General features: G+C 50.9%; 1 protein-coding gene across 1 annotated transcript; it reads left to right on the forward strand.

The window, feature by feature from the left end:
* Window positions 1–678: 678 nt before the first annotated feature.
* PLAT (plasminogen activator, tissue type) lies at window positions 679–26,580 on the forward strand. Its single transcript, XM_012812225.2, has 14 exons — window positions 679–748; window positions 11,908–12,005; window positions 13,660–13,702; window positions 15,429–15,566; window positions 16,430–16,540; window positions 16,738–16,912; window positions 17,827–17,918; window positions 19,204–19,378; window positions 20,133–20,218; window positions 21,999–22,194; window positions 22,290–22,426; window positions 22,594–22,737; window positions 23,497–23,663; window positions 25,718–26,580. The coding sequence occupies exons 2-14, from the start codon at window positions 11,931–11,933 to the stop codon at window positions 25,874–25,876; spliced, it is 1,698 nt and encodes a 565-aa protein (XP_012667679.2). The 5' UTR covers window positions 679–748; window positions 11,908–11,930; the 3' UTR covers window positions 25,877–26,580.
* The last annotated feature ends 369 nt before the right edge of the window (window positions 26,581–26,949 follow it).

Here is a 26,949-nt window from a genome sequence, read left to right on the forward strand (position 1 = left end):
GGGACTTGAAGAGAGGCTGAGGAAAGCGTGGGCTCCAGGGCGCACTCAGGGGAAGCTGGAGCTGAGAACAACTCAGAGGCCAGAGTGCAGCCTGCACTTTACAGCCAGGTGAAGTGATTCTCCCTAAAATCTAGAGCTGGGGTGTGGCAGGGCTGAAACTCAAACCTGAGGTTCTCATCAAAGCAGCCCCCCCAGGGCCCTTCCCCCTCCAGGTGCTCCAGTCCTCCCAGCCTCTGTGTCCCCAGGGGCAGATGGCCAGCTGCAGAATCCAGAGGACATCCCCCTCCCAGGCCTAACCCAGGGTGTGCTTGTTAGCGCTGTAAATATATCTTGTCTCCTGGTGGAGGTCAGAGCCAGCTGGGTCCCAAGAGCCCCTTCTAGGCCTCTGAGATTAAGATTATAAAGGAAGATGATTCTTAAGGGCCTGTCCAACTCCCAGCTAGATTCCTGTGATCCGATGACATCAGGACTGTGAATAATCAGCCTGGCCCAGCGCCAGGATGGCTGTGCTCTTCCACTGTGAACTTCCTCCCCCTTCATGAAAACAGGCCCACCCAGCCCATCCACTGGGCGTCCTCCCCCTGCAGAGGACCCCGCCTCCCCAGTGCCACCAACCCCACCCCCTGCCTTAGGATTTAAAGGAGGCAGGAGCTGATCAGGGAGACAGAGCCCAGATCCTGCAGGAGCCGGACCCAGGGACCCAGGGACCCAGGGACCCAGACCCAGGGAGGCGAGGATCAAGGCAGCGGTGAGTTGGTTCCCTCTGCCTGTCTGTCTGGTCCTCTTCTCTCACTCAGAAATCCTTCCAGCAGACAGAGTCTGCGAGGAATGCTTAAGCCAAAGGGCGAACTTTGTAATTCAGGCAGCCAGAAGATCCGCTAGAATCTGCTGGAAAGGGGAGGTTTCTTCTTGTCTCTGCAGGGAATTGGGATACGCTGAAGTGCTCTGGAAGGGCTGGGCATCTGGGGAAGAGGGGACGAGAAGGGATGCATTGCTTGGAGAAGGCTGTGCCGGCAGAATTGAGGGGCAAGTGGGAAAGTGAAAAGAATTACACAGAAACGCTTTGAATAGACAAAGGCAGCAACTCATGACTAGAGGGCAGTAAATGTACAACCCCCTCCCTTTGGGACACACGGGGGCAGTGAGAGCAGGCAGCGTTCTTAGGGGTCCTCCCTCCCCCAGTGAACCCAGGGAGACACTGAGGCTGTGGGTGGGTCGGGGTGACTTGTCCCCAGGGAAGGTTAACTAGGAGCTGGGAACGTGCAGAGGCTGTATGTTTGCAGGGGAGCAGGGCAGAGAAGTGCCTTTGATCCCCGTCCCCCTCCAGGCTCCAGCACCTCTGGCTTTCTGTCCCACCACATCACTCAGTCCTCTTCCAGGACTTTGCAATTAGGGGGTAGGAAAATGACATCGATGTCTCTTCTCCCTAAAGCTCTCTGCAGGAAGCTATGGAGGCTCTCTAGATTTTCACTATTATTATCTTTATTTTCTTAACCCCAAGGGGAGAGAGGGAGGGAAGGAGAGAGGGGGAAACAAGCTGACCTCCCAGGTTACCCATGGCAAACTCAAGTACAGGAGGTGCAGTAAGAATGAGTCCTTTGGTGGGCAACTCGGAATAACGTGATGGTCTCCTGCACTGGTCCAAGATAGAAAAAAATTGTGTGTGTGTGTGTGTGTGTGTGTGGTGTGTACATTTGCAAATACAGTTATCAAACAGAATTCCCTCAGAGGTGACATCCCAGCAGGAAGACTCACCCCGAGATGGAGACTCTGGCCTGTCCAGAATCAAATATGACCCTGGGGGTGCGTTTCCGAAAGGGCAGAGTCAGACTCCGGGCACGGGCAGGGATGCGGTGAATATGGAGATATAAATAGCTCCAATCCTACCCATCAATTTATTCTACCTAAAATGTTCTCAGAGATGCCAGCCTCGAATCTCTGGATCAGATCAAGAGCAAATGACATCTGCCCTCTCTCCAAATAGCCGCTTCTCTGTCCAGACTCCCCAGGCCCCTCCGTTGCTGACCCTCATATCAGAGTCTCCCTGCTGTGTCTGTGCGGGCTCTCTGGCCCTACCTGGCTGTGGCTGAGGAATAACAAACAGTTCCACTTCTATCTGTTAGTGAGCTCGTGGAGGCAGGAGCTGCTTTTACCCCCCAGGGCGCACAGGGATGACGGTGAATTCAAACTCTGGTTAACATGAGCCTAGACGCCCCTTGGTGGTGTGACTTGAACCAACGTTACCATCCAAGGCTTTGTTCTGGTAAATGAGTAGCAGGACCATAGGGCATTTGTAGAAATTTCCTGGGGTGAGGCCTGTTTTGTAGCAATTTAAGGAGGGCCTTCCTGGGGTCACCAAGTTGGAAGGAGTAGCCCAGGACATCCAAGGCTTCTGGAGTGCGTGCCATGGTTATTCTAGATCAGACGGCTAAGGCAGCAACGTGGTTCCCAGGTAGCAGCGGTGGGTTTAGCTGCACTGAGAATTCAGAATCCATACCCTTCAGAATGCAGGTATGTGGTGATGAGCCCTGGGAGTTTTTAGGAAATGCTGGGTTTCCATTTGATTGGCATTGTGCATCTGTGGTCTCAGAATACAAGTTTTATTTCCGTGTTTCTGGCACCGTTTTGATACCATGGTTGGCACAGACAAGGAGGGACAGACACATTTCGTTCCTTCTTGGGGCCATTTATTTTATAGATACAATTCTGTCCGTAGTCTCCAGCTGTCAAGCTTATCCTAGTCAACCCTCTCACAAAACCATGTGGTGGGCGTCAAATCAAACCAAGTTAAAGAGTGAGGATGATTTAGACTCAGACAAAATTAGAGCTAGAAAACAATTCCCTGCAGGGCACAATGTTCCTACTCGGGTGTTAGGGACAACAAAAACCCAGGCTCCACCACTATAAAATATATATGCAAAGAAATTGATAACTCTATTAAAACTGTTAAAAATTGAAAAACATTAACAAAAAAATCTTAGAGGCTAGTATCTATCTTTAGCGATGTCAGTAAAACTCGATTGTGATTCTCTGAGTTTTCAAATATTAAAATGATATTCACTTTAAAAAACATACAAGAATCTTCAAGGTCATTTAGTTTGGACCCTAAATCAAGTGCCTGGTCCTTCGATACGGGCTCAGCACATTCCTCTCCTGATATTTTGCATCCTATTATCTTTCCTGGGAAAGGGACTTCTCTAGAAGGGAGATAGAAGGACAGATAAACTCAATTCTTTTTTTTTTTTTCTTTGCTTTCTTTTGAGACAGTCTCACTCTGTCACCCAGGCTAGAATGTGTGATGACATAGCTCGCAGCAACCTCAAACTCCTGGGCTCAAGTGATTCTCCTGCCTCAGCCTCCTGAGCAGCTGGGACTATAGGCACCCGCCCAGCTACTTTTTCTAATTTAGTAGAGACAGGGTCTCATTCTTCCTCAAGCTGGTCTTGAACTCCTGGCTTCAAGGGATCCTCCCACCTCAGCCTCCCAGAGTTCTAGGAGTATGGGCAGGAGCTACTGCACCTGGCCTACATAAACTCAATTCTTGATCACATGAAAAATAACACCCATGCCAGCAGAACAACAAGACAGGTGCTGGCACAGAGCAAGCATTTTATAAACACTTTTGAAGGGAAAACCTCAGTGAGCACTGGTACTGAGCTTACACACCTGGTGTCTTGGCAGCTTCCCTGCTGTGGATGACACCTGCCATGGCCAAGAACCAACCAGAGGCCACCTGCCTGCCAGCAGACTCAGCTGCTGGGCATGGGGGACCATGCTATGCTCCTGATGTGTGGGCTAGGGGCTTAGAGGAGTCTGGAGGTTGACCTAGAAGATGTGATTCCACCTAGAGCCTCTGGACTGGTCACTTTAGGGGTAGCTGAGCCCAGAGACTGGGAGACCTTTACATTTAAGAGGCTTTTCTGTTTGCAATATAGTTACAAATATTCCATTAACTTACAAAGAGGCTTTAGAATCCAAACTGAACTCCCTTGAAAGTCTCTGTATCCTGGGTGGCAGCTGTGGCTCAGTGAGTAGGGCGCTGGCCCCATATACCTGGGGTAGTGGGTTCAAACCCAGCCCTGGCCAAACTGCAATAACAACAACAACAAAAAAAATAGCCAGGTGTTGTGATGGGCGCCTGTAGTCCCAGCTACCTGAGAGGCTGAGGCAAGAGAATGGCCTAGGAGCCCAGGAGTTGGAGGTTGCTGTGAGCTGTGATGCCATGGCACCCTACCAAGGGCAACACAAAAAAAAAAAAGAAAGAAAGTCTCTGTATCCTTAGGACTCAGAGATTCCAAACCATACTTCCTCCTAGGGCCATCCTTGAAAGGAGAGTCTGAAGGGGTGTGAATCTCACTCTTTGCCCACTGAAAGGTGTTTGTGCTGAAGAGTGAAGGGCCCTGGCCAATAGTGGTCACTGCCCTGGGCTCAAGCGATGGTCCCGTGCTCTGTGAGGAAGGCCTTCATCTGGCTAAGCCCTGCTTTTGCTCAATGCACACTGTACATATTATACATTCCAGAAAGCTCGCCTTGGCCACCCCACCTCACCAGACTGAAGTAGTTACTAGGCTGACCTCTCCATAACCTAGGAGTCCTTTGAGGATAGAGTGTGTGTGTACTCATGTCCCCAGTGTATGCCTGGGGAGTGTGTAGAGTGAGTAAATATCACCTGTGAACTCAAGAAAGGAGGCGCTGAGGCTGCAGTCTGGGTGGGCAGGTGGGGGATCCTGGTCGGCCCCAGAGGATGGTGTGGTGTGCGTGGAGCCTCTCCAGCCCTTTTGGTAGATTTAATGAGCAGTTTGATGTCAGCTGAGATTCCTACAGGCAGGGGGCCGGGGCTGGGTGGGGACGCTAAAGTAACCCACCATGAATAATCTGAAAGAGAGAACCCTGCCGCCCATCACCTTGGTCCCCACTGGCTGCCTACACTCTCATGCTCACAGAGAAGAGAAACTCACTTTATTTTGTCTTACCGGTGCAAGAGTCGGTGTCTGCACCGGGGCTGCTGAAAGGGAAGGGATTTTTCCTGGGAAGCTTCAATTTCCTTATTTTTCTCGTAGTGCCTCTGGTTTCCAGATACCCACATGGGCCTTTAACAATCACGATGGCCTGTACTCCATCTGTCTCTGCTGCTGATTCCGGCTTCCTCTGAGAGTCCAAAGTGGCCCTGGTAGCTGTAGTATAAACGGGCCTGGGAAAGGCAAATAAAAAAACAGATTAAAAATGGGATAAAGGACACCACCCTGTATTCAGCAAATAATGGCTCCTGTTAATACTCTTCCGTGAACACAGATGAAAGACATGACATTTGTTCCAGCTGTAGAGATTCCAGTTATAGGTAATCACAAGGCGTCTGGATGATCTAGGCAGCAGGATTCCATAAGAACACTTGGACACGATGAGGACTCCACCGAGCTTGGTGTCTTCCGTCATGCTAGCATCACTGCCGTTCCAGGGAGACACTGGCCGAGAGCACGCAGTCTGGGGGGTCAACTCCTGCTGTGCACCGGCCTGGGGGCAGCTTCACCAGCTGCTTCCTTGATTTCCAGACCCCTTCAGCCAGGTGGAAGTGATTAGCCCAGGAGACAACCCCGGGAACCACGGCTCTGAGAGGCTCAGCTGCCCACATACAGTCTGTAAGCGCCGTCTGGCTTCCAGATCTGAGCCCATGTGTCTCATGGGCACTGGGGCACATTAGGAGCGTTATAATCAAGTGTCACAGAGACAGTCCAGAGTAGTGAAAGAGCGTCAGGTTTGGGGTAGAAGAACCAGGAGTCCTGGGCTTGAGTCCTGATGCCACCGTTCACAGGGTGTGTCACCTTCGGGTGAATCCCTTATGCTCTTTTTGAAGCTTCAGTTCTGTCACCTGTGCAAGGGAGACAGGTGAAATAATGCGGCCTTAAGTGATTTAGTAGGTGTGAAAGGCTCAGTGCCTGGAAAGTGGCAGGTATTCAAATACCTGTGGAGTGAGTAGCAATGATCAATGCAGTTCCTCAGACACATCACTTTCACGGAAGGCCAGGAAAATGCAGATAAACTCAGGAGTGACGCAATGAAAGCCTCTGACTATTATCTCCTGATTCACTTGTGTTGAAATCCAGAGGCAGAGAATTATCAAATTATAATAATGTCCCTGAGTCACAAACATCCAGCTGATGGACAGCTCTTATGAATGGAGGCTGTTACAGGTCACAGGGAAATGTACGTGTTCCAACTTACACACAGATGTAAAAGCAAACTCACATCACCTATCTTGTTGGTAAACCACGGACTGCCTATACGAAATGAGCTTGTAGTGATGTTTGCTTTAGGGAGTGGAAGGGGCAGGTCTCTGCTTATCAGGACACCTGTTTAGATTAGCATTGGACTTCAGGGTTTGTTTATTCAGACTTTGGGGTTAACAGTTAGTTGCACTGACTGAGTTAGGTTTTGCCAGTTAAATCTTGATATTTTTCTTCAGAAGGATCTAACTTCATTCCGAAAGGGTTTCTTTTGTTTTTATCGTAGGAGGCAGGATAGATTTCTGTTTTCCGAGACTCATAACTTAACACTCCCTTAGTTCCTCCAAAATAACCAGGATTTCCTGGCAGAGGGCGGAGCGGTGAGGTGACACCAGAACACGCTCACTTTTTAAGAGTTTAATTTCACACAGCTTAGGGACAGGCCATATGCCCGTGTTTTGAAGATGCTTTGGAGAAAATTCTGCCCTGATGGGTGGGGGCCAGGGTGTGCCAGGAGAGAAGTCTGTAGTATCCACCCCATGGGAATTGATCGAATTCGATAAGAAACAGATTGTTCTTGTCTTCTCCCCTATTCAGGAAGAGAGGAAATAATCATCTGGCCTGTAGAAAATTCCCTTTTTGGAAGGTTAAGGATTGCTTTTGTAGTTTTGAAAATGGTTTTTATTCTTCACGCCTGGCCTCTGTAATAACCAGGGCCTCCCTCTAGCAGTGGGTACAGGACTGGGTTCGAGGCTCCCATCCCAGGGTGTGACTCACCACCCTTTCCGAGGCCCACCTCCTCTCCCGGCATCTCAGCTCAACTCCTGCCCTGACTCTAGAAAACATACCTTTATCATGAGAAGGCGTTCTGACCCTCTCTGTTCCAAAGTGTCGGCATGCATTCTGAGTTATGGTGGTTGAGGGTGAGAGGGAGGTGTAGGGGGAAAGCATGTTGTTTGTTTTAAGGCTGTGAGTCACCGTAGGATATTGGTACTCTTAGAAAATGACTTTCTTTTTTACCCAGAGAAGTTCTGCAAAGCAGTAATGAAAGAATCTTCTCATCAATGATAAGTGCAGCAAACCTTCCACACATTTGATAATAGTATCAATTTACTTTTGTCTTTCTCTTGCAATTTCCACCCCCTCCAGCTTGCTCACGTTTCTGGCCTTCCTCTTATAGGGAGGGGGCAGATGGCAAGTCCTCCAGTCCACTAACATCTGGGGCAGCTGCCCCGTTTGCCATTTGACCGATCAGTGGACTGCACCTGTGTAGTTCCTTTACTGCAAATCACTTTCCTAAAATCTAAAGAGCAGAACCTCAGTGCCATTTGTACGAGTTTCCCCATCTACACAGCCTGTATACACTCATTTTATCATCTGTTCTCACAACAAGGGAAACCACAGGATGTTAACCCCAGGAGGAAGCTCGGAGCGTCCAGCATATTTGGTCTTGCATTGCAAGGAGCAGATTTTATGTGTCAAAATACGGGTGCTTCTTGAAAGGACAGTGCATTAATTTTTTGTTCAGCTGTTTTTTTAACCTTATGTGAGTGAGTTTAGCAGATCCTCTCCTGAGAGCAGATTTTTATGTATTCGTTTTATACAGGGAATGTGGGGAGGATATAAAGGCCCTGAGGATACCACCTTCTCTTTCCCAGGCCCCTCCTGTCTAGCTGGCTTATTCCCTTTCCAATGGCTTTGCCCACCCAGAATCCACCAGTTACCAACAGGCTCTTGCTAATCATCATTCTCCTGGGTGACCACTGCAGAAATGAATACCAAGTTTCTGGCTGGCATGATGATCAATTTCTCAGCCAGCATGGCACACATGCTCAGCTCTGGGAAGGCCCAGGAGAGCCAGCTGAGAGCAAGAGTCCCCTCTCCCTGGTTACCAGACCATTGTCTTCAATTCCCCACTGGAACAGTCCTCATTCACAGGTTGTTCAGAGTGCCAGTGAACAGAGTCACTCTGTCACTGTGGCCAACAAGACCCAACACAGCTTCTGGGCAGGGAGGTCAGAGCTGGGGGTGCACACGCATGCTGGGAACAGCAGGGCCGGCTGAGCACAGACCAAGGGGCTGTGTCTCCAACGCTGGTCCTGAAATCCAGGCAGTGCTCTACTGGTTAAGCCACATCTGGTGTTTTTCCTAATTTTCACGATTCTTGGTTAACTTGCCAAGCCTTCAGCCCCATCCACCAGAAAGGGTGCATTTTGCAAATCTGTAAATATCAGCTTTGAACGAGGATGGGCTGCCAGGGCTGGGACCTGGGGGCTTGGGGACCACAGGCCTTACGGCCATTCGCCTACTTCTCACATAGGATTTAGGGGTTCAAGTCCAGTGACAGACCCAAAGTCAGCCATCTCTGGACCTTCTGTCCCCTCCCTTCCTCCTCTTACTCACCTCCTTTTTCAGTTCTTTGATGATTCTGGGACACCGTTGAATAGTCCTTTGTCGACTCGGCGCCTGTGGCTCAAGCGGCTAAGGCAACAGCCACGTACACCTGAGGTGGCGGGTTCAAATCCAGCCCGGGCCGGCCAAACAACAATGATGGCTGCAACCAAAAAATGGCCAGGCGTTGTGGTGGGCGCCTGTGGTCCCAGCTACTTGGGAGGCTGAGGCAGGAGACTCGCTTGAGCCCAGGAGTTGGAGGTTGCTGTGAGTGTGATGCCATGGCACTCTACCCAGGGGGATATCTTGAGGCTCCGTCTCAAAAAAAAAAAAAAAGAATAGTCCTTCGTCTCTAATAGGGGCCTCCAGAGGTCTCGTATCTGTCCCTCCGACCTGGCCTCACCGAGTACTCAGGGGCCTCCCTTTGGCTGCTGGTGATCTGCTCTGAGCTCCAGACCCTGGCACAGGCTGTATCTGCAGAGCTGGTGTCCACTTCGCTCTCTGCCCCATCGCTGCCCCGACCTCCACGCTCACGGCTTCAGCAAAGGCAACACGAGGACACATCTTCCCTCCCTCTCTTCCCTCTCCCTTTTCTTTCCCACTGCACTGTTTTTCTGCTGGCCGGATGACTAACTTCTTTGTCATCTCCTGCCCTCCTTGGCCTGTCCAGCCACTCAGAGTGCCTCTGTCGGGTGCAGATGGTGCCCTCACACTCACCCTGGATCAGCTCTAGGCCTCAGAAGGCCCACAGAGGCAACGATGATTAAAAAAAAAAAAAAAAGTCCCTGCCTCTCCCTGGAGCAGAAGGAAACAGAGGCTGCCTGCCTCCAGGTGCGGATTATTCAGCCGCCAGAGGGCTGAGCAGGATGCAGGCTCCGAGTCTGCACCCAGCCCAGGGCCCACTCCCCCACCTGGCCCAGGAAGGGGGCTGCTCCGTATTGGGGGGCAGGCAGTGGCAGTGTGTCAATACCTCCAGCCTCTAGAGTTGCCCTCCAACGGGGGTGTCCAAACTTTTTTCTTTCCTGCCTCACACTGAAAAAATCAGAGTTGTCTTGAGCCACACAATAAATACACAAATGGTGATGAGCAAGATAATAATAAAAGGGTCTGTGTGTACATGATACCAACACCACAGGTAAGCAAACAGTCTTCAGATACTCTGCAGGTGGACTTCGGGCTGCAGGGTTGGACACCCCTGACTAGGGGGACCTTGAGTTCATGAAACCGAGCAGTAACTTGGCAGGTGTCGAGGAAAAAACCTAAATTAATCCCCCAGGCTTAGGTATTAAGAGCTGGGGGGGGTTGTGCACAAGATGAAGAAGAGTGAAGTTCTTCATTCCCTGGGCGGTTCCTTCACTCATTCGTTCCCTGTTTCATTCAGAATTCTCTCAAAAAGTCCTGTGAGGCTGCAGCTCTCGCTGTGCTCAGGGCTGGCCTCGGGGAGTGGAGGGGACCTTGTCAGTTCAGGAATGTCAGGAGGGAAGGGAGAAATCAGTTTCAGAAGATTCATTTTTAAAAGGTTATAAGTAACAGGATAAAACTAAGAAGGGAAATGTAAGAGGAACTTTGGGAAATTTTGAGAAAGGGAAGTTTGAGGAAAGCTGAGAGAGAGAAAATCCAGAGTTTTCCCTGTGACCAGAGGCTCCTCTGGGTGCCCCAGTCTGGAGTTTCATGGTCTCCCCTCCTGGCTTCCTTTCTTCTGAAATCACCTGCAGCCAGACACCCGTGGCCCAGCTGCTTCCTCCAGGTGGGAGAGGGTCCCCAGAGCTTACTGCAGGCTGCCCTGGACCAGGGCTTGGGCACGGTGATGGCAAATGAGGACGAAGGCCCCGGGACTGCCCTGCTACTCCTTCAGGATGGGGAGTGGCCAGGAGGGCTGCTGAGCCCATAGCCTACATTTTTCAGGTTCAGATGCCTGCACACCTCTCCCACCCTCCACTCCCCACCAGCAGCCCAGGAAGGACCCATGAAGAACCTCCCACCCCAGCTGCCTTTCTGTTTGATCCTTGCAGCAATGCATGGGGGAGGACCAGCCAGGTTCCCACCAGGGGCGTTCTTTTCAGAGCCAGCCCCAGGCAAGTCTGGGAACCCCAGAGCCCTCTGCACCAGAGGCCCAGGACCCTGAGGACGGTGGGGGGGGGGGGACGGACCCACAGTTGTTGTGACTGAAGGGAAGTGAGTCAGGGGAGGAAACACCCTGCTTTAATTCTTGTGGACAGAGAATGGAGAGGGCCTGCCAGGCCGCAAAATAACACCCCGACCGACTAACCTACTTAAGCTGCTGAGAGCAAGAGCACTGAGAGGGCCATTGGGAACTGGGGAGTCTGGGTCTGGGAAGATGTGAGTCTCCTGAACAAAGCCAGATGTGCCCTCTCCACAGTGCAAGCCCACAGTTTGCTGGAGCCATCGCAGTTTGCAAAAAACAAGACAGACACCGAGGGGAGCCAGGGGTCAGGTGGAGGGAACCTTCATACCTGGCAGCAGGCCTGACCCCAGGGGACACACACAGGCAATCTGGGGTAGGCAGTCACCGGCCAGCCATAAAATCCCAGCGGCTTCCTCTAGAGAAGCCGTGGAGGGCACCACTGTGGCTCCTTCTAGTCAAGTCCAGGGCAGCAATTGCCTTTTAGGAAACCAAGCCAGGGCACTGTGGTCCCCAAGTGCTAAGAAGTATCAGAGATGGTCTAGCCCTACCGTCCACAGAAATCTCGAGCAAAATTATCTTCCAGCAACCTAGGTGCCCATTGTCGGGGGGGGGTATTATTCAGCCTTAAAAAGGAAGGAAATTGACACATGGCACAGCAGGGGTGAACCTGCAGGACCTCACTCCAAGAAAGGAGCCAGGCGGAAAGTCGTAAGATGATTCCACCTACAGGGCGTGCAGAGCAGTCATACTCACAGGGTAGGACAGGACAGGGTGGCTGCTGGGTGCTGCGGAAGGAGCATGGGGAGTCCGTGTTTAAAGAGGACAGAGCTTCAGTGGGGAAGATGAAAATGTCCTGGAGACGGGCGGCGGTGACAGCTGCACAGCGGTGTGGATGTGCTTAGGGCCACGGAACAGAACACCGAAAAGTGTTAGGGGTAAACTTTATGTCGTGTGTATGTTGCCGCAGTAAAATTATTATCTGTATATATTACACATTTTAAAAAAATCTTCCAGACACCTGTGCTGGCGTTTCTCTCTGTGGGAGCTGATGCTGGAGCAGCCCAGCTGGGACAAAGCCCAGGATGCCTAATCTTTATTGTACGCTGACTTCTCCATCACATGGTTAAGCTCTTTTTCTTCTGCTTCCAGAATTTCGGGGACACCCTAAAGACATGATGAGTAAAATGGTGAGCACGCTCCTGTGTGTGCTGTTGCTGTGTGGAGTGGCCTGCACTCTGGCCAGCCAGGTGGGTGTCCAGCGTGTCTCTGCAAGCCTGGCCCCTTGAGCCTTCCAGACGCTTCTCGGTATAGCCAGGAGTCCATGTCCATCCCAGGCCCCAGGGGTGGGAGTGGTGTCATGGGGTGGAGGGCAGAGAATTCACCTCCCAGCACAGAATCCTCAGCACTGGTTCTGACTTGGGTAAACGATTCTTAGTTCCATGCCACTGCCTGAGACTGCCTTCTTTAAAGCTGTTTTTAAAGAATGTGTTGGAAGTAATTCATAAAGTCAGTCGTCCTATGTTATCTGTGGGGAAATTATTCCAGGAGCCTTTCAGATATCAAAATCCAAAGATCGCCAGGTGCAAAGGCCCCCAACTGTAATCCCAGCACTCTGGGAGGTCAAAGGGGGAAAATCCCTTGAGGGCAGAAGTTTGAGACCAGCCTGGGCAACATAGCAAAACCCTGTCTCTAACAAATAGTTAAAAAAAAAAAATTAACCAAGTGCAGTGGCATCTCTAGTCCCAGCTACTTAGGGGCCTGAGGCAGGAGGATCATTTGAGCTCAGGAGTTCAAGGCTGCAGTGAACCATGGTCCTATCACCACACTTCAGCCTGGGTGCCAGAGCAAGACCCTGTCACTTGGAAAAAAAAAGAACAAACCATCCACAGATGATCAAGTCTCTGATATAAAAGGGCACGTCTGCTTGTAACCTGTGCACATCCATCCCCCCATACACTTCAGATCATCTCTAAGTGCCTTAAAAAACCTAATACAACGTCAATGCTACATAAATAGTTGTTGTAATGTATTTTAAAATGCGTACTTTTTATTATTGTATTGCTATTTTTTATTACTTTTTTCCCTGACATTTTCAATCCATGATTGGCTGAATCCATGGCTGTAGGACCCACATATACTGAGGGCTGAGGATGTTTATAAAAGATGGTGCCAGTACGGTGAGCCGCAGGGACTGGCAAGCTGCCCTCATACTGTTCATTACAGATAAGTTAGAATTCACGTGGATACCTATATGCACTCTCTGAAAGCACCATGGCACGGTCCCAGCTCACTGTAGTCTTGAACTCCTGGCCTCAAGTGATCCTCCTGTCTTAGCCTCCTGAGTAGCAGGACTACAGGTGCATGCCACCACGCCCAGCTAATTTTTTAATTATTTTGTAGAGATGGGGTCTTGCTGTGTTGTCCAGGCTGGTCTCAATAAAGGCCATCCTCCAAGCCCAAACCAGCCATACCTCTGCAGCAGGACTTCAGAGAAGGGAGAGCTCAGGTGGCTGCCCAGCATGGTGGCCACTATCCACATGTAGCAATCAAATCTCAAATTGATTAAAATGAAATAAAATTAAAAATTCTGTTTCCCAGTCACACTAGCTGCATTCCAAGGCTCAGAAGCCACGGGTGGTCTGTGCTGGGTTGGACAGCACAGATAGAAAACATTTCTGTCACATAGTCAGTTCTTCTGGACAGCACCAGTTTAGAAGGAAAGGAAGAATTAGACCATGAGGCAGGAGATGGACTCCCCAGGGCCTGTTCCTGAGGGGGCGTCTCCGGCAGACGGCACCTGACCAGCGGGTTCACAGGGTTGGGGCGCTTCTGGTTTGGCTGCCTTTACCTGTAGCATGCCCAGCACGTGCTGACCTCTCTCCACACCTGGCTTATTTGCAGGACATCCACACCCGATTCAGAAGAGGAGCCAGATCTTCCCAAGGTGAGAAGGAGATGAGGATGTGGAAGGGGGGCTCGGGGTGCAGGTCTGTAGACTCTGGGGCGCTCATCTTCTGCCCGTGTCCTGCTCCCTCTGTGACGGGCAAAACCTCTCAGGGTGACTCTGCAAAGACATCCGCTTGTTCACCACGCACCCAGGCAGCCGACACTCAGGGGGAGCAGGGACACATGTCCTCCGAAGGGGACAGGCTGTCCGGGGTCACAGAACAGGGGGAGCCTGCCAGCTCAGTACTCGAGGGTTTGGCTATACAGATGAGAATGGAGCCCAGGGCAGCCCCAGCCATGGCTGCCTGGTCCTCTGGGGTCTTCAGCCGGCACATCTGCTAACTCACATCCCTGTGTCTGCGTTGGCCTCTGTTGGTCACCTAGGGATAGGGCGACCTCAGACGTGGGGTAGGTCTACGAGTCCACATCTAGACGTTGGCTCTAGAGAACTGAGGGCCATTCCTGTGAGGATTCCAAGACAGAAACCAGCTGTCTTCACTCTGATTTGAACAACTCTAGGCCCAGCTTCAGCTCCCAAACCACCCGCCTGGGGCCTTCATTTCTCCTTCCTCATGACATAGTTCGTCCAGGTCTGGAAGACTTTTCAACACCCTTTTTAAAGTGGAAATTTCACCAGAGTGAGTCACACCTTGACTCTCGATGCCTTGTTTTATGGGAGGCATAGTGTTTCCTACAAGGGCATCCGGTCCTCAGCAGACCTTCAAAAGTTGCAAAAATATTATTTACAGTGAGCACATGGTTACTTCATTAAGTAATTAAACGTAACAATTTTTTTTTTTATTAAGTTCGCATTCCGGTTGGAAAACAGAGAAAAATAGGAAAAGAATTTTTTTTTTTTGAGACAGAGTCACACTTGGTCACCCTTGGTAGAGTGCTGTGGCATCTTAGCTCACAGCAACCTCAAACTTTTGAGTTCCAGCGATCCTCTTGCCTCACCCTCCCAAGTAACTGGGACTATAGGCACCTGCCACACACCCAGCTATTTATTTTTATTTTTATTTTTTTTTTTTTTGCAGTTTTTGGCCAGGGCTGAGTTTGAACCCGCCACCTCTGGTGTGTGGGTTCGGCGCTCTACTCCTTTGAGCCACAGGCACCCCCCGTTACCCAGCTATTTTTTTAAAGATGGAGTCTTGCTCTGACTCAGGCTGGACTTGAACCTGTGAGCTCAGGCAATCCACCCACGTTGGCCTCCCCAGTGCTAGGATTACAGGTGTGAGCCACCATGCCTGGCCCTGGGAAAAGAATATTAAGAGAAGAACTTTAGCTACCTTCATGATGCCAGAAACAATTAATGGAAATGGCACATTTTTCTGCAAAGACTAAAATGTCAATCTTCTTTATTTTGGGCCCCAAATGCATCATTTCTTTATGGTAATACTCATATGAATCAAAATCCCTGGTAGGGTGTAATACACATATGGAGATTTTTGATGAATTAAAATGAAAAAATAGAGGACCACTTAATAAATATATTTTGACAGATAAATGCTTTTCAAAACAAGGGCCCACAAGAGGAAAAACAATAAAAGGGAACTTTGGCAACAAAAATATTCAGTATTTGTTCTCTCTCTCTACTCTTATAATTTCGAGAGAGGAATACACAATCACAATGGATCACATTGAAAACGAGTGGGGTTCAGGGTGACGAATCGAGGGTATCTTTCGAGTTGTGTCTGAAAAGGTGGGCCCGTGTTCCCTTACAGCGACCTGCAGGGACGAGAAGACGCAGATGGTTTACCAGCTGCACGAGTCCTGGCTGCGGCCCATGCTCAGAGGCAGGCGGGTGGAGTACTGCTGGTGCGATGGCAACAGAGCGCGGTGCCACTCGGTGCCCGTCAAGAGTACGTACGCGCACTACGCAGGGGCTTCGAGGTCAGGGGTCAAACTGTCTTGCACAGTCCCAGCAGGTTCCAGTCTTCAAAGGAAGACTCCAGGCACATCCTGTCCCAGGCCAAGGCGAAGGTACAGAGAAAAAAAGGAGACTAAGTTACTTAGGTGAATACCACCATCGCAGAGCTCAGTTTGCTCATCTGTAAAATGGGGAGAATAGTGCAACGTACTTCATGGTCTGCTGCGAGGATTCAATGAGTAAATTTTGGTAAACTGTGTAGACGAGTGCCCGGCACGTAGAGAACACTCTTAAATATTTAAGCCGTGGCTGAGCACTATAGTTTATGCCTGTAATCCCAGCACTCTGGGAGGCCGAGGCAGGAGGATCACTTGAGGCCAGGAGTTCAAGACCAGCTTGAGCAAGAGTGAGATCCTGTCTCTACTGAAAATAGAAAAACTAGCTGGGTGTTGAGGTGCACATCTGTAGTGCCAGCTCCTCGGGAGGCTGAGGCAGGAGGATCACGGGAGCCCAGGAGTTTGAGGTTGCTGTGAGGTATGACGATGCCACTGTACTCTAGTCAGGGCAGCAGGGTGAGACTAGAGTTTCTATTCTAAAATTCATGTTTTGGAGCTGCTCTGAAAGCCCAGTTGAACCTTAAACAACATGCTTGTGAACTGAGCAGGCCAAGTGGCTTTTTTTTAGGCAAAGGCGGATGGAGAATACAGTATTTGTGGGATGGGAAATGCGTACCCTTGGGTGCCACAGGGCCAGCTGCGAGCCTTGTGTGTGGAACTGGGTCTGCAGGGGTCCTGGAGCCCCTGCATATACCAAGGGGCGACTATAACGAGAGGTTTCTTTGTCTATGTGTGACAGGTTGCAGTGAACCGAGGTGCTTCAACGGGGGGACGTGCTGGCAGGCTCTGTACTTCTCCCACTTCGTCTGCCAGTGCCCCGAAGGATTCACTGGGACACGCTGTGAAATAGGTGAGTGGGTGTGAGAGAGGGACTGCAGCCCTGCCGAGAGAGGACAGGAGGTGTGAGGGAGGCCGGGGTGGGGTAGGGACAGGGCAGCACCGGGCTCCAGGCAGGTTGGGAGGATGACGGGGAGTCACGGGAGCCTCTCAAAAGGCTGAACCAAAGGGGATCCCTGTCCAAGCCATCTCTGTCCTGCTCTCCCTCAGATGCCAGGGCCACGTGCTATGAGGACCAGGGTGTCACCTACAGGGGCACGTGGAGCACGACAGAGAGTGGAGCTGACTGTGTCAACTGGAACAGCAGCACACTGGCCTGGAAGCCCTACAATGGGCGGAGGCCAGACGCCGTCAGGCTGGGCCTCGGGAACCACAACTACTGCAGGTGAGGGGCTGGCTGCCCCGCTGGGCTTGTGGCCACTGAGGGGAGACACGTAGCAGGCCCACCAGGGCTCTCCTGAGAACCAGCACCAGTGCAGTATACACAGCTGCAGGTAGAAACATAAAGAAGTTTACTGCAAGGAACTGGCTCCTCTGATTGTGAGGCTGGCGAGTGTGTTGTCTGTGGGCCGCCAGCAGCTGGATGCTTAGACAGGAGCTGACATGTGCTCTTGAGGCAAAATTTCTTTCTAGTTTTTGGTTCCAAGGCCTTCAGCTGACACGGGCTGGGATAATGTCCTTTACTTAAAGCCAACACTGACTGTCAACCACATCTACGAAATACCCTCACAACAGCCCTCAGATGATGTTTGGTTGCATGATTGGGCACTCCAGCCGAGTTGCCATGGAGACTGTCACACCTGTTGAGTAGGCACCTGTGCACATCTCCTTAAACCACACTTAATCTCCAAGCACAAGAGACAGGTCACACTAGGTCACACTTCTGCCTACCGGGATGCAACTATCCAGTGTAGAACGCAAAGTGCGCTCGCCTTTCCCTGGAAGAGTGTGGGTCAGCAAGGGGAGTCTTCATTTCTTTTTTTTTTTTTTTGAGACAGAGCCTCAAGCTGTCCCCCTGGGTAGAGTGCCGTGGCATTACAGCTCACAGCAACCTCCAACTCCTGGGCTCAAGCGAGTCTCCTGCCTCCGCCTCCCAAGTAGCTGGGACCACAGGCGCCCGCCACAACGCCCGGCTATTTTTTGGTTGCAGCCGTCATTGTTGTTTGGCGGGTCCAGGCTGGGGATTCGAACCCACCACCTTAGGTGTACGTGGCTGGCGCCTTAGCCAGTTGAGCTATAGGCGCTGAGCCGGAGTCTTCATTTCTGACCTCCCCTGGGCCTCCCTGGCTGCTTTTTCAGAAACCCAGATCGAGACTCAAAGCCCTGGTGCTATGTCTTCAAGGCGGGGAAGTACACCTCGGAGTTCTGCAGCACACCTGCCTGCTCCAAGGGTAAGTGACAGCCACCCACCTTCCCCTGCAGTGTCCCTGGGAGAAGGGCCTGGGAGGACAAGGCTGCCTGTCCCTCTGCGCCCGAGGGGAGAGAGGGGCAGGTGGTGGTTAGTCATTATGGCAACAGAGGGAAGAAAGTCAGGAGACTCAGGTACACATCCCCGCTGCACCTCTCTGACCCTCAGTCTCCTCCTCTCACAGAGGAGAGGAGGGGATTGAACGAGTGGCCTCCAGCCCTTTTGAGAATGGATGGAGATTCTCCCCTTTGGTGAATGGGCCTTTCTCTCTCTATATATCTCTCTCTCTCCCTCTCCCCGCTTCTCAAGCCTTTTAATGTGAAAAATCTTCCCTGACTGAAAAAAATACTAAGTTACAAAAAGGTACTATGAATTCAACGGTGATTTTACAAATAACTACACTATTTATCACACAATGGTATGAAAGATATATATATATATATTTGGGGTTTTTTTGGCCGGGGCTGGGTTTGAACCCACCACCTCTGGCATATGGGGCCGACACCCTACCCCTTTGAGCCACAGGTGCCACCCATGAAAGACATTTTTTAAAGTTCTAGATACATGTGCACAAAAGCCATGCACATTCCCTCTGCGGGTCTCCCAGTAACCCTGGCGTACCTAGGGGTCCCACGACTCCCTGCTATACTTCTAACACATCCTTCCCCCCCCCCCCAGGAGCTGGTCTAAGCTATGACCCATAGATACAGATTATCCTAATGATCCTTCCAATTATGGTATTTATGCGTAGAACTCAGAAAACAAATGGGACAGAGAAATGAAAATTTATTTTCATTTATTTCTAAGGCTCATGCTTCCCCTGCCTTCCCCAGCCCAACAGATCCTTCAGGGTACTGGCACGTGACATCTGAGAAATGAGGGCCTGCCACGCCCACCTCCACTGAAGCACCTGCAGGTTTGATGTGACCTGTTCAGTGTAGACAGGGAGATTCCTAATAACTTTCAAAGTGGCTGCAGAAACACTCACAGCACACACGCCCCTTCTTGCAAACCTGAGTGTCCTCTGAGACACTCGGCACAGCGAGTTGGCAGTAGTTGGTACCAGAGATGAAATCCGTGTGTTGGCTCCATGTCACAGAGCTTGAAGAAGGAGGGAAGGGGGAGCTGGGAGGTGTCGTGCTCTCCTCACTGCCAGGCTGGCCACCCCCAGCTTCCTGGGCCAGCACCTGCACTTCAAGCCCTAACCCGACTTGCAGGCTTAGGCATTTAATTCCTTTCCTTTCAGCTTGAGATTTCTTCTCTTCCAGGTCAAAATGGGGACTGCTACTTTGACAAAGGGTCAGCGTACCGTGGCAGGCACAGCCTCACCACATCTGGGGCCTCCTGCCTCCCCTGGAATTCTGTGATCCTGAAAGGCAAAATTTACACAGCGTGGAAGAGCAACGCCCCGGCTCTGGGCCTGGGCAGACATAACTACTGCCGGTGCGTAGCGCAGGGCCCGGAGTGCTCAGCCATGGCAGAGGGCAGAACTGGGGTATCGGGTTGGGGAAGACTTAGGACCTGAAGTTCTGTGACAGACCCAGCAGGAAGGACCCACAGGTATCATCAGCCTCACCGCTTCCTTTGCTAGAATAACCCCTATCATGAAGAGTCAGGTGCACCAGGGTTCCACCCCAAATCCCAAGGTAGGGGTGCTGTCCCCTCTCCACACAGTCTTTATTTGTTCCGTTCTCACAGCACACCATTACCCCCATGGATCTCTAAGAGTTCCTTCACAGAACAGCCCCCGATATCGCTGTAAGATTAGAGCACTATGTCACTGAAAGATAACAAAGCGTCCAAGGAGGCCAAGGCAGGTGGATCACCTGTGCTCAGGAGTTAGAGACCAGCCTGAGCAAAAGCGAGACCCAGTCTCTACTAAAAATAAAAAAAAAAATTAAAGAACTAGCCAGGCATAGTGGCCCACACCTGTAGTCCCAGCTACTCAGGAGGCTGAAGCAAGGGGCTCACTTGAGCCCAGGAGTTTGAGGTTGCTGTGAGCTGTGCTGCCACGGCACCTACGCAGGGGGACAGAGGGAGACTCTGTCTCAAAAAAGAAAGAAAGAAAAACAAAAGAGACGTTATCCTCCGAGGGTGGGGTCTGCCCTAGTTGAACTCGGGGCCTCCCTCCCACTCTTCTGCAGCCTGTGCTGTGACTGAAATGTGATTGGAAACCGTGAACTCCTTTGTCCTCTAGGAACCCAGACAATGATGCCAAGCCCTGGTGCCACGTGGTGAAGGACCGCAAGCTGACCTGGGAATACTGCGATGTGCCGCAGTGCTGTAAGGGCTGGTCTTATTTCCTTGTCGCTTTCTGCCTTTTCAGGGCTGTCTGTTCAGATGGTAGAACTGCCAGACTCCCAGCCCTGTGACGCAGGGGGTGGGGGTGTCCATGACTGAAGCAATGGTGGGCAGTGTCTGCTCCCCTGCGTGGGCGGTGGGAAGGGCAAAAGAAAGGGACGCACCCGCTTCTCTGAGAGTTCAGTAGGCTCTATCGGGGTGTCCAGCCTTCTTTTTTTCCTTGCCATACATTGGAAAAAGAAGAGATGTCTTGGGCCACACATTAAATTCACAAACGCTACAACGTTGATGAGCAAAAAAGGTCTGTGCATAATTTTCGTGATGTCTGACACCACAGAGAAGCAAAACAGGCCTCCAATAATTCGAGGGCCACTTGCAGCCCTCAGGTTGGACACCCTGCTCCTTTCTCTCTAGATAGGCCTGTTCATGATGGTGGTGGTGGTGGTGGTGGTGGTGAGCAGGAGACCCCCCACTTGTGACTCCTCAGATAACTTTCACCACACACTGCCAAATAATGTGGCTTGAGGGCTGGTCTTGCTGCGTCCAGTTTACAGATTGGAAAGCGATCTCTCAGCCGTCACCTAGTCAGCCCAAGTCACCAGGCTCCAAGTGGCAAAGCCAGGGCCAGCTCCCCTGTCCTCTGACTCTCAGCCTTATCCTTCTACTGTGAGCTTGTTCACGTGCCCCAGTGCACCCACGTAACACAGGGGGACCGGGTTAATGACAGCTGATGAGAGATAGGGAGAAAATTCATATCGGCACACATGTTAAAAATTGAAGTTTTAGTTTGAAAGTTGTCTGAGAATTACTCAGTTCCTGTGAAAACAGAAACTGCCAGAATCAGTTCTGACTGAGCAGATCAGCCGGAATGTTCCCCTAAGGAGCACAGAGTCTTACTAGGAAAGGTAAGACAGAAACTACCTGTTAGGTCACAAGCAAAGTCACTTCCAGTGAGTCCAGTTGGGAAACTTGCCCAGAGTAGTAGGCGGGAGTGTTGAGCAAAGCCTCTAGCAGAGGCAGGAATTTGAGGGACAGGTAAGCTTGAGTAGGTGCAGAAGAAACGGCCAGCCATTCCTCAGGAGGGAGTTGCAATGCTTCATATCTCTTAAGCCAGGAAATGGCTGTAGGAAAAAATTAGAAAGAGTGAAAGGAGCTGAAAGATTCCAGATTAGGAGTCCAACAGACTGGAGGTTCTGATCCAGATGCCGCTGTGACCTTGGGCAACATTTCCTAGCCTCCCTGAAATTTAGTGTAGTGAGTTACAGATAATGGATATAATGGCTGGGCGTGGTGGCTCACACCTGTAATCCTAGCACTCTGGGAGGCCCAGGCTGTTGGATGGCCTGAGCTCACAGGTTCGAGACCAGCCTGAGCCAGAGCAAGACCTCGTCTCTAAAAAATAGCCAGGCGCTGTGGTGGGCACCTGTAGTCCCAGCTACTTGGGAGGCTGAGGCAAGAGAATCACTTGAGCCCAAGAGTTTGAGGTTGCTGTGAGCTATGACTTCACGGCACTCTACCGAGGATGACAAAGTGAGACTCTGTCTCAAAAAAAAAAAAAAAAAAGATAATGGATGTACACTACTTGGCGTGCACTGTGGGTTTTGCGACCATGGAGACCATTCTATCACCCTGTACCCACACAAGTGCAGCAAGCCGTAGAAACTCAGGGGTCTTCCTGAGGGAAGAAGCCAGGATGCGTGCTCAAGGGCCTCAGCCCGGGACTGCAGGACTTACCGGCTTCTTCTGTCTTCTCTTCCCCCAGCCACCTGCGGCCTGAGACAGTACAAGCAGCCTCAGTTCCTTATTAAAGGAGGATTCTTAACAGACATCACCTCCCATCCGTGGCAGGCTGCCATCTTTGCCAAGAACAGGCGGTCCCCAGGAGAGAGGTTTCTGTGTGGGGGAATCCTGATCCACTCCTGCTGGGTCCTGTCCGCTGCCCACTGCTTCCAGGAGAGGTAGGGCCTGGCAAGTCCAGCAGGTTTTCTCCTCTCTGAGGCCTCGAGCCAGCCTGGGGAGGAGATCTCACAGCAAAATGCCGTTTCTCCATCAGGGTCCCTCTCCATCACCTGAAGGTGATACTGGGCAGAACCTACCGCTTGATCCCCGGAAAGGAGGAGCAGGAATTCGAAGTAGAAAAATACATTGTCCACAAGGAATTTGATGATGACACGTACAACAACGACATCGGTAAGGGGTCATCATTCTGCGCTTCAGTTCACACTCCAAACCCGTAACATGCAGGCACGGGCACTCACACGGGGGGTCACACCCATGGGACAGGCCCTGCCTGGGTGGTCCTCATACCCTAGATGCCCTCTTCACACTGGCCCGTCCTCTGCCTCCCTCCTTCTCAGCTCTGCTGCAGCTGAAGTCAGACTCACTGTCACGCTGTGCCCAGGAGAGTGTCGCTGTCCGCACCGTGTGTCTCCCCCCACCCAGCCTGACGCTGCCCGACTGGACGGAGTGTGAACTGTCTGGCTATGGCAAGCACGAGCAGTGTGAGTGTGGGGGAAGCCCCGGGAGCGTGAGTGTGGGGGAAGCATAGGGAGCGTGAGTGTGGGGGAGCCCCAGCCCCAGCCTGTCTGTCTGCAAGATGGCAGGTCGGCCAGTCAGAGGAAATGGAGGTCACAAGAGCTGGGTTCTAGCCCAGTCCAGGCACTCAGGCGAGCCTCCTGACCTTGCACTCGGACTTGTACTGAGCAGTCCAAGTGCTCCAAAGAGCTTAAGGACTCAAGAAGGTTCAGTGTAAAAAGTGGAGTGCAGAGGCTGAGGGGGTGGGTCCTGGGGCCTGGAGTGGTGTAGACCAGACTTCAGAGCCGGCTGCTGAGCTGTGGGCCCTGAGGTGGAGCTGCACCAAGCCTTGGTGTCCTCCTTGGTAGAGACAGACTCTAATTGGATTATGAGGATTAAATGAGATGATATTAGATTGAACGAGCGGTTGTTAACTGGGCTGATGTCCTCTCCCTCGATGTCTAGAGATATTTTGGTTGTTATGATTCAGAGTGGAGGCTGAATACTAAACATTGCTGCTAAATACTCACAATCTCCCACCGTAAAGAACTACCTGGTCCCAAATACCAATAGTGCCACCACTGAGAAGCCCTGGGTCAAATCGCATAGAACGGCTGGTTTTATAGGTAAAATGATAAGACAGTGGCAACGAGGAAGGATTTAACCTAATGATATGTGTAAGATCTTGATAAAGATCAGCTCTTGTGGGAGAAGGATTTACAGACAGCTTCTCCTCTCGCTCTTAGCTTCTCCTTTCTACTCGGAGCAGCTCAAAGAGGCTCACGTCAGGCTGTACCCAGCCAGCCGCTGCACGTCACAGCATTTGTTTAACAGAACTGTCACCAGCAACATGCTGTGTGCCGGAGACACCCGGACCGGAGGGAACCAACCCAACCTGCACGATGCCTGCCAGGTAAACACAATCGGCTCTGGGCACGTCCCGGGATAAGAATGCCCCTTGGCCGACAGGTTCTGAACCAAATAGCAAACGTTACAGCCAAATTGGAGTGAATTCATCTCAGCAAGGCCCTGGGGAACCCAGATCAGGGCTTCAGAGAGCTGGAGAAAGATCAAAGTTACCTAAACTGCAGGAAATTTCCCCTGTGTCTGAACAGGAAACTCCACCTGGTGCAGGATTTCCTTTAGCGGTCATTGAAGTGACGGCAACACAGTTCAGAAATTATCAGCTTTTGTGGGTGCTAGAGAGGTGGAGTCCGCTATGTAGAAGGAGAAGGGAGGAGGGGCCGTAGGACAGGGGTGGTTTGTGAAAAGTGAGTGTTAGAAGCGACCCTAGACCCTAGGAAGGGATCTATTTTTGGTTCCCTGTGTTGGCATTCTTATCAGAGTCCATACATACAGTTTGTGATTAGCAAGATAAGGGGCTGGGGACAGAACAACCTGCTGGCCTTGAGGCCTCCGTGTGGCCATTCCTGCTCCTCCCAGCCTCTCCCTTAGGGGTGGGAGCTGCAGGCGCCCAGGATCTGCTGCAGGCGCCCAGGATCTGCTGCAGCCTCTTGCATTGAAGCCTATATGGTTTGGGTTTTCACAAAGTCATCACATCAGTGGCTTTTCCCCTTTGGTTCCTTGACGGTATTTGGTTTCTTTTCAGAAACCTCAACTCTACCACCTAGTGACCAGTCAAAACAAGGTCCTATCATCTGTGATCCCAGCACTCGGGGAGGCTGAGGTGGGAGGATCGCTTGAGCTCAGGAGTGCAAGACCAGCCTGAGCAAGAGCGAGACCCCATCTCTACTGAAAAATAGAAAAACTAGTCAGGCGTTGTGGTGGGTGCCTGTAGTCCCAGCTACTCAGGAGGCTGAGGGGGGAGGATCATTTAAGCCCAGGAGTTTGAGGCTGCTGTGAGCTGTGACACATGCCATTCTACCCAGGGTGAGGGACTGAGACCCTGTCTTAAACAAACAAAAACAAAAACAGAAAAGGTCGTTATCAAAGTGAAACAGAATCTATCTGCATGCTTAAGATTAAAAACAAAAAATCATTTTGATGCGACAACACCTAACAATCACCACGTCTCACGTGTTATTTTTGGCAGGTTTCATGCACTCTTCCAATTAGTCCCTTTTACAACCCTAGGAGGTAGGTAGATGGCCTCACGTCTATTCTACAGATAAGGAAAGGGAAGCACAGTTTGCCTACGGCCACCCGGTTGGTAAAAGGCAGAGCCAGAGGGGGATTGTCTGAAATGTCCTGGCAATTATCTCAGTTCTACTTTACTAGAGTAGAAACAGCCTAATCCTCTAGAGGATCAAGATAATTGAGATAAAATTTTCACCTTCTGAACTAAAAACAGTAAGTCTGCACTGAACATTCTATCTGGGGAAAAGAAGTTCTTGCAAACTGCAATTGTAGGAGAAACAAGCGTGAGGACACCGGCTTTGCCCTGGAGTAACAGAAGAGAGTCAGATTCCCACAGTGTGGTTCTGGTCACAAAACATCACCGAACTTCTAAAGACCCTCCCAAACTTAATAATAAATGTTAAAATAAAACCTATCCATACATTTAATAAAAACAAGTAAGATACTCATTTACCCAGTTATTCCAGTTCTAGGTCTCAGGTGGCTGGGGCCTGTCCTAGCAGCTCAGGGCACTGGTGGGCACCAGGCTGGACAGGCCACCGTTCACTGGCAGAGGCTAACACACCCCCATGTGCACACAGGCCAGACGACACACACTTGTGAGTAACAGGCACAGCTTTGTGATGAGGGGGGGAGACTCACGCAAACATGGGGGGGGACATGCAAACTGCCGACAGCGGCCCCTGCAGGAATCAATTTTTTTTCTCATCGGAATTGTAGCAGAATGACATTAAATGAAATATTTATCAAGGACCTGCTGTACTTTGAAGATTACAGTGTTCACCCTAGAAATTCTAAACCTAACACCCCCCCACCTCGCCCGACAGTCTGCCTTTTTTGCAAACAGCTAAGCTGTTCCCTCCTTTGCAGGGTGACTCAGGAGGCCCCCTGGTGTGTTTGAAGGACAACCGCATGACCTTGGTGGGCATAATCAGTTGGGGCCTCGGCTGTGGGCAGAAGGATGTCCCAGGGGTATACACCAAGGTCACCAACTACCTAGACTGGATTCGAGACAATATGCGACCATGACCAAGAGCCCCTGAAGCCCGTGAGACCCTCCTTCTTCCCCTCAGAAGGCCTGCGCGGGAGGGACGCCGCTTCCCACGGACCCCCCCACAGAACAGGAGAGAACCTGCAGACAGAGGGAAGAGTGTGTGTGTCCACAGACCCTTCCCGTTTTGGAAGTTCTCAGGGGTTAAGGTCTGATTTCAGAATATATTCTGTCAGACGGGAAGACAGATAGAAGCCTGGTGAGCCCCCCGGCAAGACCAACTAGAGAGACAACTGGTGAGCCACCTGGTTCTCAGCCCAAAGCCGATCTCCTCCTCTGTCACTGTGAGCCACTTTGGAAATGGGCCCCCCAAAAGAACAGCATGTTTTCATAGTTAAAAAATAAAACAAACCCAGAACCCTAGATTCTTCAGGAAAGACACGTGTTAGAAATAGGATGTACATCTGAGGTTGCAGGAGCTTACGGGGCTACAGAGGGGCCGGGCTGCCCAGCGCGTTCTGTCCCTTGGAGCACCCCTCAAACCTGGGCTTCTCCATCCACGGCTCCTGGAAGCTGTTCCTTCTGTATACAGTGTAAATCTTCTTTATGAATTTTATAATAAAATAACTACAACTAGGCTTTAGCATATTTATATCAATCTGTTGTAGTTTTTACTTTCTGTTGCTCTAACCCTGTATTATACTGTACTTAAATAATAAATTCAGATATATTTTTCACAAAATCAGAGTGGAATGGTTTTGTGACATATGCAGCATCCCACTGCGTTTGTTTATGTATGTTCACTTTTTTTTACAATTTTTGGCTGGGGCCGGGTTTGAACCCACCACCTCCGGTATATGGAGCCGGCACCTTACTCCTTTGAGCCACAGGTGCTGCCCTATGTTCACTTTTTAAAATTATCTGAAGTATTTCATTCACTTAGGTACGTGCAATAATTCATACACGGCATGGGCAGCAAAAAGGTGGCGCGGGGAGCAAGGCTTGGTTTGGCAGGACGATAAATAAGGTGGATGGAGATGGCCACACAGTGGCAGGGATTCTCAGTGGAAGTCAGGGGTCAGGAGGGCGGGGATCTTGAGGAAAACGTTGG

Source organism: Otolemur garnettii, unplaced genomic scaffold (assembly GCF_000181295.1).
Source record: "Otolemur garnettii isolate 467f Iridium unplaced genomic scaffold, OtoGar3 scaffold00197, whole genome shotgun sequence".
In the NCBI taxonomy this organism is placed as follows: Eukaryota; Metazoa; Chordata; class Mammalia; order Primates; family Galagidae; genus Otolemur; species Otolemur garnettii.

Excerpts from the sequence above, each read along its gene's own strand:
- PLAT (XM_012812225.2), top strand. The coding sequence starts at position 11,931 with ATGATGAGTAAAATGGTGAGCACGCTCCTGTGTGTGCTGTTGCTGTGT. Across the intron at positions 12,006-13,659 it reads CCTGCACTCTGGCCAGCCAG|GACATCCACACCCGATTCAG; the intron begins GTGGGTGTCCAG and ends GCTTATTTGCAG. Across the intron at positions 20,219-21,998 it reads CTGCGATGTGCCGCAGTGCT|CCACCTGCGGCCTGAGACAG; the intron begins GTAAGGGCTGGT and ends CTCTTCCCCCAG.